The 17265-nt window shown below is 34.5% G+C and overlaps 1 protein-coding gene and 1 long non-coding RNA gene across 5 annotated transcripts; one reads left to right on the forward strand and one right to left on the reverse strand.

The window, feature by feature from the left end:
- Positions 1 to 3752: 3752 nt before the first annotated feature.
- LOC142527017 (serine/threonine protein phosphatase 2A 57 kDa regulatory subunit B' beta isoform-like) lies at positions 3753 to 8348 on the forward strand. Its single transcript, XM_075631720.1, has 2 exons — positions 3753 to 6239; positions 6529 to 8348. Exons 1-2 carry the CDS (start codon positions 5172 to 5174, stop codon positions 6886 to 6888), a joined length of 1428 nt encoding a protein of 475 aa, XP_075487835.1. The 5' UTR covers positions 3753 to 5171; the 3' UTR covers positions 6889 to 8348.
- LOC142527018 (uncharacterized) lies at positions 6325 to 9752 on the reverse strand. Of its 4 annotated transcripts, none has more exons than XR_012815376.1 (6): positions 9591 to 9752; positions 9124 to 9210; positions 8608 to 8963; positions 8348 to 8514; positions 6637 to 6673; positions 6325 to 6545 (listed from the first exon to the last, which is right to left on the reverse strand). It is a non-coding gene; the product is annotated as an uncharacterized LOC142527018 (long non-coding RNA). The 4 variants fall into 4 exon arrangements; XR_012815377.1 differs by having other exon boundaries at positions 8348 to 8532; XR_012815375.1 differs by having other exon boundaries at positions 8596 to 8963.
- Positions 9753 to 17265: the final 7513 nt, after the last annotated feature.

A 17265-nucleotide genomic window follows, 5' to 3' on the forward strand; every position in this document is an offset into this window, starting at 1 on the left:
TTTTTGTCATTAACAACTTTCCAGCTATATTTACGGATTATACACTAAACTCCTGAAAGAAATCAAGTTTAATTAAACATCATTCATGTCTCAAACTTTGAATTAATAATATTTTAATCTAAAAACACAAACTCTCATTCCAATTCGGAGAGGATATGACCATAATGACCGTAAAATTGTTTGCATGCTCATTTACAAATATATAATAATTATATAAGCCCATTAATCATTTTTAAATTAGGTAAAATAATAAATTAAATCATCCATAATATAATATATTGGCTCACATTATTCAAACTAGAAAAATAGTAGAACGTCTAAATTCAAAGTAAATATAGAATTATATACAATTTACTTCTTAGACACGGAAATGATAAAAACAAAATTTTTTGTCTTGTCTCGTTCGGACCGAAAAGAAGTGTCAAAGTCATTTCAACACGTAGCTATTGTACTACCTCACCAATATTACATAAACCCTAAATCGGTAAACCATGTGTTATTGCATTAACTTGCCAACTGTTGGGTCGGCTTTGCATACGTAAACTGTAGACCAGATCACGGACAAGGTTTGGACATGCCGGGTTCGGGTTGGCACACCACCAACCCTTAACCTGTCCAATTGTTGCCCGGTCCGGGTATGATTAACCCATGGGTTCCGAGTCGGTTCGATACTTTTATTTTTATTTTTAAAAAAAATTAAAGAATAATAATATAAATTAAAAAAAAAAACTTGCACAATTGAGCTGATAAAAACTCAATCAAATATTTTATTATCTCAATAAAAATATATTACATTTCTTCAATAAAAAATATATTACATTTCAACTTTTAATATCTTATTAAAAAATATATTACATTTCACTATGTTCAATCACATTTTATCTCATCGTTGTTATGAATATTCTCTCGGTTCCGTCTTGGCCTTCTTCATTGTTTTTAATATATTGTGTTCGGGTAGTTGCTTTTGACCAAACATTGGACATCTAAATTTTCCGATCTTAAGCTAGAACGTCTCTCATTCAAGTTATTTCCTCCAATACTAAAAGTTTGCTCCACTGAAACTATTAAAACATGACAAGCTAGAATTTTTTATGCCATTAAAGACAAAATTGAATATATATTTTTTGCGTCATCAGAAAATGTCGAAAGTTTATTCATCTGTATCACGAAAATAAAAAATAGTAGTAAAATTAATCTCAAATTCCTTGTTGGAACTTTTCAAGTTCGCAATCTTGATTTTGATGTTAACAAAACTTGTTATTGTGTTTCTAACATATTTACTCAAGTGTGAAGTTGCAAACACAAGAAGCAAACTGAAACTGAATTTTGCACAAACTGAATTTCTGGCGAGCTTCGGTATTTTGATGATATCTCTCAACTGGATTATCCAAATGACAATCTGCCAACTGGACTGATTAGAAAACTCAATTTGGAACAAATCGTATTTCACGTCAGTTGGGCAAAATCGGATGTTATCATGGTCTAACTGATTGCTCAATTACCGAACTGATCACACGAAAAAAGCAATCAGTTGAGTTTGAGTAGCTGCGGTATTTTGGTCATATCTCTCAGCTCGGTTATCGAAATGAAGCGATTCAGTATGCGTTGGAAAGATAAGACGATAATCTACAAATCATCTTCAGAAGTCAAAGTCTGAATCAAAGCTTAAGATGCTGATAAATGATGATGAAGTTACTGGTTCTGCACAAACTGAAATCAGCTAGGCTGAACATCAGCTGAAACTGAACCAACTGCTGACCAGCTGACCAACCAACTGAACTGAACTAGCTGCTGACCAACTGAAACTGAACAGACCAGCTGAAGACAAGTTGAACCAGACCAGCTGAAGACCAGTTGAACCAGACCAGCTGAACTGAACCAGCTGAAACTGAACCAGACCAGCTGAAGACCAGTTGAACCAGTCCAACTGAACCAGTTGAACTGAACCAGACCAACTGAACCAGTTGAACTGATTGACCAGTTGAGTTGACCAGAGTTGACCAGTCGAGAAAATGTCCAGCAAGACGAATTTGACCGTTGCAATTCCAGAAACAGTACAGAAACTTTCCAACGGTCATATTCTTGTGTCTAACGTATATATCACTGTTGGAGCCTATAAATACAACATATTGAAGATCAAACAACAGCTTTTGAAGTGGATTCAAAGCATGGGCAGTTAGCATGAAGATATCAGCTAGTTGAGAGCACAAGCCCTTGTGTGAGGATACATTTGAGATATACACTGTAAATGATAAATTCTTCACACACAATCACTCACACATATACAAGAGAGTTGAACTTCAAAGATTAGTTGAGTGAGTCTTGCACAAAGACAATAAACTTGTGTATGTAGTCTTTGCATATGAGACATTAAACAATATGCTGATTGTGAGGTGCTGCCTACAATCTTGAGTGCTAGGAGTTCTAGTTGGGTGCTGCCCTTCCGGAATGGGTTTGTACAAGTGGTTGTATAAATCAAAGTCTTCTAGTGGATCTTCCCAAGGGGAAGAAGGGGTGACGTAAGAGTGTTTGAAATCTCCGAACATCCATAAACAAATTCGTGTCTATTTGTTTATTGCATTTGCTTATCATTTTCACTGTTTTTAAAGATGTATTGTTGAAACATTTTATGTGTTCTTCAAATACCAAAATGTTGCCTACCAAGTATTTGATAAAATGCTTCAACCAAAATATTTTTACTCATTCAACGTACATATATTTTAAATGGTTTACAAAATATTTATTCGGTTTCTACGAAGGATTATTTCGAGTATTTTCCACTTGGTTTGAACACCAAACTCGATTTAATTCATCGGTGTTCAATATTTCAAGAACCGAGCTATTGTAGCTCAACGATTACCCCCCTAATCGATCCTATCATTCCTGACTAGAACTTGAGGATTCCCGTGGATGTTTTGTCAGTTCCCTTAATAAAAATTGTGCTTTAGTTAGTTTAGAAATAATATTAATAGAGATAGTGTATTGTACTTTATGTGAAACAATTTATTCACCGTATTTGATGTTATATTTATTATAAATATCATATAAATAAGTTTTAAAATTAAACCACATTAATGAGATAATAGAACCATTTTCGTAACTATGTCTAAAGGTTCATAATATTAATGTTAATATTTCTTATAAATCACATAATTTAACTATAAGATCTAAAACAAAAGCAGATAAAATATTTCAAAAATGTATAAAAAAAATTCTAATCTTTCTTTCACGACATAAATAAATTGAACTAAAACATCATCATTAGATTTAACATGTTTACTAAAAATATATACAACTTTGCAACAATGTGTTAAAACTAAATGAAAAAAATGATAATAAACAGTGAATAATTGTCATTAGTATTGTTAAAAAATTAAAATTTTACAAATATTGATTTTAAAACAAATAAATATCACGAGCTTTAATGTATTGATGAAAAAATATGCATCATAAATTTTTATATTCAAAAGACGATAATAAAAATTTATATGTTAGTTCCAACTAGTTGGAACGTCTCGTGTAAATCATTTAGATTTAATATTATTTATTTTGCAAAATTTGCCCCTCAACTTAATAACCTGAGGATGTGTCCATAAATGAAATTAAAAAATGACGTGTGCACCTAATATCAAAATTTTACCACCTAGTGATGATTTACATATTTCAATAAACTCGATAATACTAAATGTATTTACACTAATATTATCAAAAGAAATTGAAAAAACTTTAAAAGTTAAAATAATTTGGTCGACCTGCCGAGTCGAACACGTCCAACCTGATATGTCGACGTGTTTTACACCCGTAACCCCTAACCGGACCGCCTTAAGATAGTTCCGATCAAACCCATTGACCCGATTAACCAACCCGTTGACCACAGACAGGTTCTAGTTCAGGTCCGAGTTTGACTCAGCCCTTGGCCAGATCTTATGTAAATGCATGAAAAGAATGAACAAAACTTAGAGCAAACAATTGGTCAGCTCTTATCGACCCGGGATTCGAGCCATTAAAATTTGTAAGAACTCGTATTTTTCTCGATTCATTAAAAATTTAAACTTATATCCAATCCATAACAGGTTGGACTCATTGGATCGTACAAAAAATTATATTAATATTTGATATATCTAATTTATCAAAATAATAATAATAATATTAGTATTTGACATATCTAATTTTAGTTAACACGCGACAAAGAATAAACAAAGTAATGTAAATTGAGGCTCTTATAATAAAATCAACTCAATCAAATTAATTAATCAAAACATTATCTTTGAGATCCAACCTCTTCATCAACAAACATTGTAAGATGTGTCCATATACTTTTTAGGCTATAATCTTTATTTGTAAATAAATATAAGAAACGATATAAATTTTGTTAAATAATATAATTTACTATTAAGTATAATTAAAAAATGTATTTAACATTTGAGTTTAATAAAATATAAAAACATACATATACATTACTAAAATCATTGATGCCTAAAAAAATTTAGTATAATATATATTCGTATTAAAACCCTAACATGTAAGGTTACCAGATTCGATTCGTACCCGTTAAGATCAAAATAAATAAAACACATGACATGAGACTATTTTTTAAGAGTAGATCTCTTGTGAGACGATCTCAAGAATCTTTATATGTGAGACGGGTCAACCCTATCGATATTCACAATAAAAAGTAATACTCTTAGTATAAAAAATAATATTTTTTCATGGATGACCCAAATAAGAGATCCGTCTCGCATAACACGATCCGTGGACCGTTTCACACAGATTTTTGTCATTTTTTTAATATTCATGCCCCGCCCCAAATAGGTCAGATCCTATTGCCAACCCTAGTTCCATTATTTTATTTGTACCACGTTTTCTTCACCTAATATTCTCCGGCGAAACGAACAATGGGCCAGCCGCCAGGCCAAGTTAAAAATTTGAAATATCTGTGTGGATTTCATCTAAATGAGACTTTGAAAAACTAGCACTCATAAAAAAGATCTAAAAAAGTGATGTGTCTCTGCCTGCTTCAGCAGGGCATCGACATTGGTTTCTCCAATAATACCATGAGAAGTATCGCCGTTTTTGTCCTCAGTACCAAAGAAATATATAACGCAGGAAAAAACACATCCAGCATTCTCTCGCCTCCCTGAGCTTGATTCGAGCATAGACGAGAAAAGCGAATGGGCGCTCAGCGGAACCTCCTCAAGGTGTATCCAAACATGGGTACTCAACGTAGCAGTCCGAAAGCTTATCCAAACCAAAGAACACCTACTCTAAAATGTCTTCTAGATATTGATTCCAGGCACAATTCCAGCAGGCAGGCACATAACAGTTTGGACTATGATGAAACTCTATCTCTGATTTCTTATTGTTCATATGTTTATACGTTCAACGATCCTGCTGAATCTCCTTCGCAACATGATCTTAAGCGTGATAAACTCATAAACCTTCTTTCCATCATCAAGTCGTGGAAAAAATTTGTCCCTAATAAAATCCTACCGCCCCTATTTACCATGATATCAGTTAACATCTTCAGGCACCTCCCTCCACCCAATGCTGCTTGTATCATCAGCATCTTGCCTGATGATGATGACCTTGTTGCGACACCTGCAGCTGCCTGGTTGCACCTACAAATAGCATACGACATCCTCCTATGGCTGATTGTCAGCTTAGAACCTAAGGTGCTGAGTGAATACATAGATCATCCTTTCATTCTTGGTTTGCTCAATCTTTTCCAGTCTGAAGATCCGAGGGAACGAGAAATCTTGAAGAATGTGTTCCACAAGATTTATTCTAAGTTCCTCTCCTCGAGATCATTCATGAGAAAAGCGATGAATGATGTTTTGTTGAACTACATTTTTGACACAGAGCAGAGACACTCTGGAATTGGTGATCTACTGGAGATTTGGGGAACCATAATCAATGGATTTAGCATTCCATTGAAGGAAGAGCACAAGGTTTTCTTAACGAGAGTGCTTATTCCCTTGCACAGGCTGAAAGCTATGCAGGTATTCCACAGGCAGTTGGCTTACTGTGTCTACCAATTTGTGGAGAAGGAGCCAATGCTTGGGGTCGCTGTGGTTAAAGGTATTTTGAGATATTGGCCCCGGACCAATTGTCCGAAGGAAGTTTTACTCATAGGGGAGTTGGAAGAATTAGTGGAAAACATGGGTCCTGGACAGTATAAGATTCTTGCACTGCCTTTGTGTAAACAGATAACAAAGTGTTCGAACAGTTGGAATTCACAGGTAAATTGTGTTCCAAATTATTTTGTCCTGAATGTTTCTACCAAGGGATTGATTCTTGCAACTATTTTTAACTCCTACGACATGCAACAAAATAATTTCTACTAGGTCATTGAAGCAATTATATTCATTTAACCAGCGTAACCTACAAGTGTTTTGTATATCTTCACTTCTCTGAATTCCCTCATCCTATTCTTAGTTCGCGACAAGTAGCAGAATCTAAGAGAAAACATGTACGGAATTTAAGTCGGTTACCAGATAGATCTCGTGTTCTGTCATTTTCTGGATGCAGGTTGCAGAACGTGCACTCTACATTTGGAACAATGAGCAATTTGTGAAGATGGCATCTGAAGCAATAGATGACGTATTTCCCATTGTAGTAAAAGGAATGGAGAGTAACCTGAAATGGCATTGGAACAGATGCGTGCGAGAGCTGACTGAAAACGTGAAAGAAATTTTAGAAGAAATGGAACCAAACTTGTACTCCAAGTGCTTATCGCAGATTGATTCCTCAATTAATGAAGTGGAGATGAGGCGGATAGAAAATTGGAAAAGAGTAGAAATGGCTGCGAAAATTAATCAAATCATCCAAGAATCTCAATGTCAGCGCAATAATGTAAAGAGAAGAAGTGCGGGAATTCAAAAACAGTAGTGTAAAAAATTTAACGCACAGCAGATGTGCTAACGAGAACATTAAATTCTTTATTAAGTTCTTTCTTCCTAATTACGCTAAAAAATTAAAGAACCTAAAAAGCTTTACTTTTAATATATGAAGAATTAAAACAGATTTTGAGAAAAATAACGAGAAAAAGAGGGGGAAAAACACTTAACAGAAAATCAAAAATCCCAATCACAGCCTTAAGTAGTATGAAACTTGGGAACGGAAACATTTGTTTCTTAAATAAATCTGGAAGGAGTCTCACCAATTTATGGTGATATATGACACATAGCTGCATGTGTTTGAGAGGGAAAAGAAACTCAAAAGTGAACGCATATGAAGAAACTGGAGAAACCTATCAAAGCCTTCAATGAACAATCAGTTCATAACTTACAAACCCATAAATCACCTTTGCCATGATGGTTGCAAGAACACAATTTATCACAGCACTCTGACTCAACAGCTATAAAACCCCAAAAGATTGTCCTGTTTTAACATAATATAAAAAATTTCCATTGGGTGTTTCTGCCTGACGAATGCTTCCAATAATTCAGATAGAGGCTGACTGTGTTAAAAAAAAAAATTCCTAATAAAGGTGTTCTGCTCCAGAGAAATGGCTAGGCCAATCCCCAAAGTGCATGCGCCTATGGCTAGAATACAGAGAAGAATAATGTTACAAGATAGAGAATTAAGTCTAAGTAGCTATGTCCTTTTAGAAAACAGAGAACCAAGTCCATCTTCAGTCTCATCCATGATAAGTTAATGAAGCATTTTGGCTTCTAAGCAGCATGTCACCAAAGAACCAAGTTGGGATGAATGTTAAGAATTTGTCAACAACTAAAAAAGAAATGTGACTTACGGCTATTAATTAATCATTCTAAACTACAACAAGACAAGACAAATAAGGATTGACATTCCAATCATAAGGTACAAGCCCAAACTAGAGTGCTAGAGAATTAAACATTCCTTATGTCAAGTCAGAGAAGAAAAGCATATAATTGACCATCAACTCGAACCGCCCCAACTTCACGTTTCTCTATTACACACACCCCAAAGACATTCTTCTAAACATGTCACAATGTGCAATAAGTGTCATCATTTTGAAGACAATTACAAGTAAGAAATCATACAAAAATGGGTCCACCAGACTGATGCCAGCAAATTTTGTTTTTTAAAATAAGCTCTAAGAAAATGGAATGCATAATTCCTAATTTAAGATGGTATAATTTCATACAGAAAAAATTAAAACAAAAGGAGAAAGGAAGATCAATATCCTTTGAGACTTTCAGATTTATCCAAACTGAAAATTTATGAAACTGAATTTAATTATTCCCTCACTTTCAGTGCAAACATCAAATACCATTAAAGTTAAACAACTAAAAAAATAGCAAGGACTGATGATCTTGCAAATTTTTATAGGAGAAAAGAAGGAAAAATTGAAGCTAGTGCTAACCTTTTCATCATTTTATCCAGCACAGAATCTGCAAATGGCTGGTATCCAGCACCAACAAACTATGGACCTACAGACTCCTTATCTCATTACCGAAAAATAGAAGGTTGAAGAGGCAAAACCAGGAAAGCATTTGAAACATCACAGTACACGTTCTCCATACCAGCAACCTGCCGATTGAAATTCCCCTCTAAGAATCACATAAAAATACAATCAAAATAGAATTGAGACTTGAAAATAACTCACAGTACATTCTTAGATACCATTACAGAAAGAGCTGATCCTTTCTTCTTAGAACTATTAATGCACGGTATATTTCTTCAAAGTTGAAGTAGCAGCTGCCTTTTTGTTGGAATGCTTTGAGGAATTCCTGATGTTAAAGTGTCTTTCGTTTTATGAGATGTAGATCATGATGTTACTTCCTAGATTTTTATCCTTCACATTTCATAGGAAGTTTGAATCTCTAGAAATTCAACATGTGCATTAGGGTCATGGTGATCTTGTCTGTGCAACTCCCTAACCTTCGATCCGGATGCTTTCTTAATATTTTCCTCTGAAATTTTGCCACCTTCCTCTCTAGTTGGCAAGCCTAAAACAGCATAATGGTTGACTTCAACATCTATATCACCAAAAAATCAAATAAGGCATTTAACATACATACGGAAAAAAAGTGCGTAAGATTAGTAAGCCTTTCGCAGCAACAATACAGGCCTTCGTTAGGATACTTGCAACCATAGAATGAAAGGACGACTTAGAAGTTCGATATCAAAACTTTCAACCTTCTCAGTTTAACCAGTATACTCTTCTGCAGACCGCCAAACAGGTCAACTCAATATCTCAAGGGAATAAACACAGATTTTCTTGGCCTGAATTAAGCACATAAAAGTTGTAAATTTAAAACATAAGTCATCTAAGAAAAACAATTAAAAACAATCACTAGAAAACAAACAGCAAAAGGGAAAAGAAAAAAAAAACAGAAGCATATGCAACAGAAACTAAAATAAATCAATAATTTGCAAATTAAGGAACTGGAATTGGATAAATTTCTGAAACAATTAACTGAAACACACAGCCTAGATGGGTGGAATAGGAGTTTGACGTTGATAAAAAAAAAATCTGCGCGGAAATCATAAGTTCAAAATACATAAAGTGGAGCTGATAAAATTGTTGATCAAATTCGAAGCAAAAAAAAATAAAAATTGAAACGACAATATTAAAAAAAACGAAAATTAAAGGTAGTCCGCACCTCCAGTCGAAGAAATAACAAAGCCGTCACTGGCGGCGCGACCACAACCACGATTGTCCGTACGTATGAGCGCTGATCAATGCTGGTGCTAAGATTTGAACTGAACGGCCTTATACAGGACTTCGAATCGTTGACAATGGGCTCGAATGGGCCTTACTTCAAATGGGCTTCTTTTGTTTTCGTTTCCGGAGCCCAGTATTTTTTAAACTTACCAATGGGGTGACCGGTGAACAAGGGTGTAAAGGTCCATCCATGAGGTTTTCGAGATGTCTCGAAATATATTTGATTTGTATTCGAGTTTATCAAATTTGATATATATTCAAGCATGTTAAAATATTTTTGAGTTGAACTCGAACCCAAATTATTTTATTCGATAGTTCGCAAGTTAGTAGTTACTCGCAAACTTTAATATTTTGTTAATATAATTCAATTATATATTGAAAAATAAATATCGACTCTTTCGAGTACTTATTTTCGAACAATAGTTCAAATAGTTTGCAAATATATTTGAATATTTCGAACCGAACTCAACCCTTTACATGACTATTCCCCATTAGCTTGGTAAGTTGTGATGTTGGGCATTCCAAAATTCGGAGTCAGGAAGCATACAATAAAGGGGTGACCAAAATAATAGGTTATTTGATTATCAGTAAACTTTGAACTGAACAAAAAGACACGTTCTCATAAGAATTATCACAAAAAAATTTGTAAAACAGTCTCGTGGGTCAATTTTGTGAGACAAATCTTCTATTTGGGTTATCCATGAAAAAATATTACTTTCTATAGTAAATATGGACATGATTGACTCGTCTCACGTATTTATATCTCACAAGATACCTACTCAAAAATTATATTATGACACGTAGAGAAAGTACTAATAGTAATTATAAATTATTATTTTTATTAAGTTTCAGACTTGTTTAAAAACTATTTGATTACATTAATAAGAAATTATATGTATACAATACAATACTTTTCATTTAGTTATTGGGCACAATAAAAAAAAAAAAAAAATTAATTGCATTTCACTTGTCCATTGCAAGAAACTGCATGAGGTTTCATCTCCCAATCTTCCACTAGGTAATGCAGTCTCTCACTTCAACTCAATTTTTCTATTATTTTATTTCAACGCAATTCTTTTATATTGTGATAATAATTATTTCAATTAAAACAACATAAAAATGATTTCCTCCATGCACATTGAAGAATAATAAGAAACAAAAGACGTTTTCTTGCCGGGTAATAAAAAAATTTGAAATAAAATTTTAAAAAATTACATTTTTATGTTCGCAGACCCATTTCACGCTCAGCATAAGAGAAGATGACAAAACTGGGTAGGTGAAGAAGATTGACGATTCTGAAATCAGAAGAGGGCTTTTCCGTCGTGCATTTTTTTGGACGACGCACTGATTGGCGACCACCGGCTTCAAGGTATGTCATGATTTTCCTTTCTTCCAAGAAGTCTTTGTGTTTCTAAATTTGTTGGGATTCTTATAAACTTTGTATAGGTGCTTATTACACTTAATTAGTTTATGGATGTTTTCAAAATCACGTATAATTTGGTGGGTTGATGTCTTATCCTTTAGACGGGCTGATATTCTAGAACTACCAAATTCTTGTTCGAACCAATCATTAAAGAAAACTGACTCGATTAGGTCGCGGAGGTCGAGGAGGCAGAGCCACCTCGTGGGGCTTGGGGGCAACGCCTCCAAAAGCTCTTTAGAAATCACACAATCATTCACAAGGGGTAAGGCAACTCTTTGGAAACAACACCTTGTTTTATGATTGGTTTTCATGAAAGGGTGTAATGTTTGATAAAAAGTCGCGTCTGTTTTGAATCGAATTTTCATTTTTATATATATGTCATCATTAAATCAAGAAGATAAAATTTTGTTTTGTTGGATTCTGATTTGATTTAATCACCTAAAAATACAGAATATCTTCATTGTATCCTAAGAGAAATTTTTCATATCCATGTGACTAAAGAGAGGGAAGAAAACGTTACAAACGTGCTTTGGAGTTTATTCACAAATTATATTCGAAATAAATTTCTCAACATGGAATATATCGAAGCAATTGGAATCATGACAATAACATTGTACCCGAAATGTGGAATTAAAATAATCAACAAAAACAAAAAGATTTATGAGATTCATCCAATATAAGCTACGTCCACGGAGGTACTGCAAATCTAATTTGAATAATAATTACAAGTGTATATAAAACGTCCACTACTCATTTTTATTTAAAATGTACTAGAAATTATTTTCTCGTCCTTTGCTTTCGGCTGAAAATAAACATACATAGATATATTTTTAAAAATACTTTTGCACCATTTAAAATAACCCAATCAATCCTATTATTTGAAAATCCAAAAGAACGTATGCAAAACATAAAATAGTAAACGTCAATCAAAGCTAAATTTAACATTTTTCCAAAATAAATCATAAACATCATAATCTCTCAAAAGCATAAAATTCACAAAATCTTTAACGTAAACTTAAATCATAAACATAATTTTTGCGGAAAACTAACGACGGTCCTCAAGTCGTGTGCACCTTTAGTCCAGTTAGTTCAACCATTAAATCCCCCATCAATATCATGTTCACCTGCATCGATCACACCTAGTGAGTCTATTGACTCAGCAAACCTTAACCATGATAGCAAGTAATACATATACATTCACAAGCAACAGTGAAAATACTTTTAAAGAAAATAGATTTTCATACACATGCATAAACTTAAACATTTTCCTTTCATAATATATATATTTTTTCTTTTTATCATATACATATATGTTTTCCTTTTTATTGAATTCAGATAATCAATTGTGACTTTCGTATTAGCTGTAGGTCAATGTATCCATCAACGTATTACCACGATACCGGGCGACGGGGACATCAGTGACACTCTCACCCGTCAACCGAGCATTGGTCTTACATATCATCGTATCAGTCACAATCAATTCACCTCCTTCAACTTTTCATATTTTCATTACTTATTAAAATTTATGCACACATAAATAATTTTTCTTTTAAACCAAGCATGCAACATGTCTTGTAGCATTAACGTTTTATAATAAAATTCCATAAACAATTTAAGTAAACATTTTAACATTTATTACAGCATTCAGGGCATTGTCAGGACGTCTAACAATTTCAGGTGTAAAATGATCGTTTTTCCCCTGAAACCCTAACTTTTCAAATTTATCCTTAGACCTTAAAACGACGAATCAAATCTATCCAAACTTAACATGACACCTTAAAATATACTCATAAATATTTCTTAGACATAAACTTAGCTCCTCGACTAATTTCACAATTCGTATTTAAAGTTTAACCATATGTCTTGGTTTTAGCCCGTATTGACCAAAACTTAACCAAAACTTACCAAATTTGAACCATATCTTAGTAACACCTAACCATACCATATACACCCTAAATCAAACCATTTAAAACCATAGAACAAGCGTAGAACCTTGCAGAACATTTATGCCCATACTCGACCAAATCCTAGTCTTACAATCCATGCGTCCCCTTCGTTCCTAGCCCTTATCCGAACCAACCTGGATAACCATCCTAGGAATTGCATGAGCCCCTTAGACCCTTCTTAGACCAAATCTATAGCCCATGCAAGCACAACCCTAAACCTGCGCCCCTTCATGCCTCAAGCGACCCCAAACGCACGAGTAGCCTATATCCTCCCGTTCTAGCCCTTACAGAGCCCTTCTAGGACCATGATTAGACTCCCTTAGGACCCTTTAACACGTCCCAAACAGCAGCGAGCAGTCGCCCTCGCCTAGGATGAAAAACGCAAACCCTAGCCCATAGAAACCCAATTTTCGTTCATCAAGGTACCATGTCTTGTCCAGCCTTTAAACATGCACCTACGGGCCCTTAAACATGTGGAAAAACATCTCTTCTAGTAACTCTATCATAGCAGTCCCTTTGTGTATCATAAGCAAGAGCTTTAAAAGATGAAAACACTAGTTTTATTATGTTTATGCCATAAAAACGAAAATAAAAGAAGTGTATCATGTTTTTCATGCAATCATGTATCAAAACGCATAATATGGTGTAAAATATGAGTGAAGAAAGATTAAGGTGTGCCTTTGCTTTTTTAATATACGAAAAACAACTTGCGATGCGAGAGACGAGGGAAGAAGCTTGCTGAATTTTCTTGAACCTTTTGTGACTTTCCTTCTCAAAATTTCGTGTGATGTGTGTGGTTGAGTGTTGATGGAGAGTACTTTATTTCCTAGTGTGGGGCGTGTGTTTTGAATGGAATAAAAGACCTTGGAAGCTTGATTATTTGATATAAAAACACATGTGCAAGCTTAAGCCCATTAACCTAGTATAATAGGCTCATTATATAATATTTAAAATATTTTGTTCATGTTACTTTTCGAAAATAATAATCGAGCCTCCAAAAAGTCCCTATTTTCGTCAAAGATTGATTGTCGGTTTAAAATACGACTCGCGACGTAAAAACACATTAAAAATTTCCATTTTCGAAAATATACATTAAAACATACCACATATTAAATAATTAAAAATGATCATTTAATAAAAATATTTCTCCTTTACGGTTCCCGGTCTCCGGTCTCCGTTCCTTGATCGCGTCTCGAATCACCTTTAAAACACATATTTATACATTCTACTATAAAATCATACTTTAAATATGGTGTTCATAACTCCTAATCGTCATTACAATACAATTTGATTAGGATTAATTAATTACAGCGGGAAACGAGTTAAAATTTTCTTTACAACGAGCCCAAAAACGTATCAACGATATTTAGCATACTTAAATAGTATATCATATCACATTATATGCCCACACATAACCCAAATCAAACACATACAACAACTCATATCCTCGGGATATGCCCCGATATATAGATATATATATAATATTTAACATTTTAACATCGGTATATCCCTTTGGACCAGTCAAACGATCAAATTTTTCGAAACTCAAAACATGAAACTTCTATATCTTTGAGTTTTCTATGTTATATCCAAATCTCAAATCATTTGGGCTAATACTCAGACAATTATGTTAAAAACCATAATATAATTACCAATTTTCCCTTAATAATCTTATTTACAAAAATGCCATCAAAACTATTTTATTCTCGGGGTCTCACATTTCTCCCCAACTTAAAAGATTTCGTCTTCGAAATCTCAAACATCTCTATATACATAACATTGAAAAACATATAATATGTCATCAGTTATAGTACATATCAAAACTAAAATCAGTAAATGGATCATCATACATTATATACAATGGAACAGGTGGAATATAATCGAACAAGTGCGGATATGATTCTCGCATCTTGCTTTCCAATTCCCACGTTGACTCCTCCACACTATGTCGTGTCCATTGCACAAGAACTAGCGGAATCGATTTGTTACGCAATATCTTCTCCTTCCGATCCATAATGCAAACAGGTTGTTCTACATAGGAAAGAGAAGGATCAAGCTCAACCTCATCAGGTTGAAGCACATGTGATGGATCTGGTTCATACTTTCTCAACATAGAAACATGAAATACATCATGAATGACAGATAAAGCTGGTGGCAATGCCAACCTATAAGCAAGATCCCCAACTCGATCAAGGATCTCGTATGGACCAACATATCGAGGTGATAACTTCTCTCACATGCCAAATCGAATAGTGCCTCTGAAGGGAGATATTTTCAAAAATAATTTGTCACCTTTCTGGATTTCTAAGGGTCGTCTTCGTATGTTCGCATAACTCGTTTGACGATCCTGAGCGGCTTTCATCCGCTGTCTAATTAACTGAACCTTATCATTCATTTCATGCAATATTTCAAGTCCAGTCAATTGTTTTTCACCAATTTCATCCCAGAATAACGATGATCTACATCGTCTCCCGTATAAGGCTTCAAAAGGTGTCATACCAATGCTCGTTTGGAAGCTATTATTATAAGAAAATTCAACCAATGGTAAGGCATCTTGCCATTTCATTCTGAAATCCATCACAATAGCACGTAACATATCCTCTAACATTTGAATTGTACGCTCAGTGTATAAACGGGCCATTCTCTTATAAGGATAAGTCCGCTCATACGGAATAAAATGTGCAAATTTCGAAAGCCGATCAATAATAACCCAAATAGCATCACAGCCCTTGGGCGAACGAGGTAAATGAGTCACAAAATCAATAGCAATATGTTCCAAATTCCACTTTGGGATTTCAAGACTATGGAGTAATCCTCCCGGTTTCATTCTCTCTGCTTTCACTTGCTGGCAGATAAGACATTTCGAAATAAATTCAGCGATTTCCTTCTTCATACGTCTCCACCAAAATTAAGGTCTCAATGTCAAATATATCTTTCGGCCTCCGGGGTGAATACTGTATTTGCTACAATGTACTTCTCGAAAGATTTCAAATCAGAATTATCAGGAACTACCAGCCAACCATTTATTAGTAAAGAACCATCAGAAGAAATCTGAAATCCAGACTGATGTCCTGTAGATACATGTTCTTTCGACTTTAGAATCTGAGCATCGCCTCGTTGGGCCTTTCGGATTTTAGATATCAAATTAGACTCAATTTGCAATGCTGAAACAGTGACAGAATTCCAATTCGAGTGAAAAGTCCAACCAGAAGTACATATATCCTCATGTACTTTGGCAGCATTGACAGAAGCTAACACAGAATCATGAACTTTACGGCTAAGGGCATCCGCAGTAACATTCACCGATCCAGGGTGAATCCTGAATCTCACAATCAAAATCCTTCAGGAGATCCATCCATCTGCGTTGCCTCATATTCAAATCAGATTGAGAAAATAGATATTTCAGACTCTTATGATCTGAATAAATAACAAACTTTTCTCCGTACAAATAATGGCACCATATCTTCAAAGCAAACACAATGACAGTCAATATCATGAACAGGATAACGAGTTTCATGAGATTTCAATTGACGAGACGCATAAGCAACCACTTTGCCATGTTGCATCAGAACACAGCCCAAACCTTTACCAGACGTATCTGTACACACTACAAATCCTCCAGTACCTGAGAGAATAGTAAGCACAGGTGCTGTGGTCAATCTCGTCTTCAATTCTAGAAAACTAGCTTCACATTCATCTGACCAAATGAATCTCTGATTCTTCTGTGTCAGTTGATTAATATGTTTAGCTATTTTCGAAAATCCTTCAATAAAACGACGAGAATAACCCGCTAAACCCATGAAGCTACGGATCTCAAGGAACATTTGTAGATCTCGGCCAATTCAATACAGCTTCAACCTTCGCAGGATCAACAGATATGTCATGTCTCAAAACAACATGGCCCAAAAATACTACTTTGTCCATCCAGAATTCGCATTTGGACAATTTAGCATATAAATGGCTAGTACGAAGAGTTTGAAGTACCAGTCTCAAATGTTCAACATGCTCTTTTTTCGATTTCGAATACGCAAGAATATCATCAATAAATACAATAACGAATCGGTCAAGATAATCTCAGGAAGACACGATTCATTAGATCCATAAAAACAGCAGAAGCATTCGTGAGACCGAAAGGCATAACCAAAAACTCATAGTGGCCATACCTGATACGGAAAGCAGTTTTAGGCACATCTTCTTCTCGAACTCGTACTTGATGATAACCAGAACGAAGATCAATCTTAGAG

Source organism: Primulina tabacum, chromosome 15 (assembly GCF_025594145.1).
Source record: "Primulina tabacum isolate GXHZ01 chromosome 15, ASM2559414v2, whole genome shotgun sequence".
Classification (NCBI taxonomy): domain Eukaryota; kingdom Viridiplantae; phylum Streptophyta; class Magnoliopsida; order Lamiales; family Gesneriaceae; genus Primulina; species Primulina tabacum.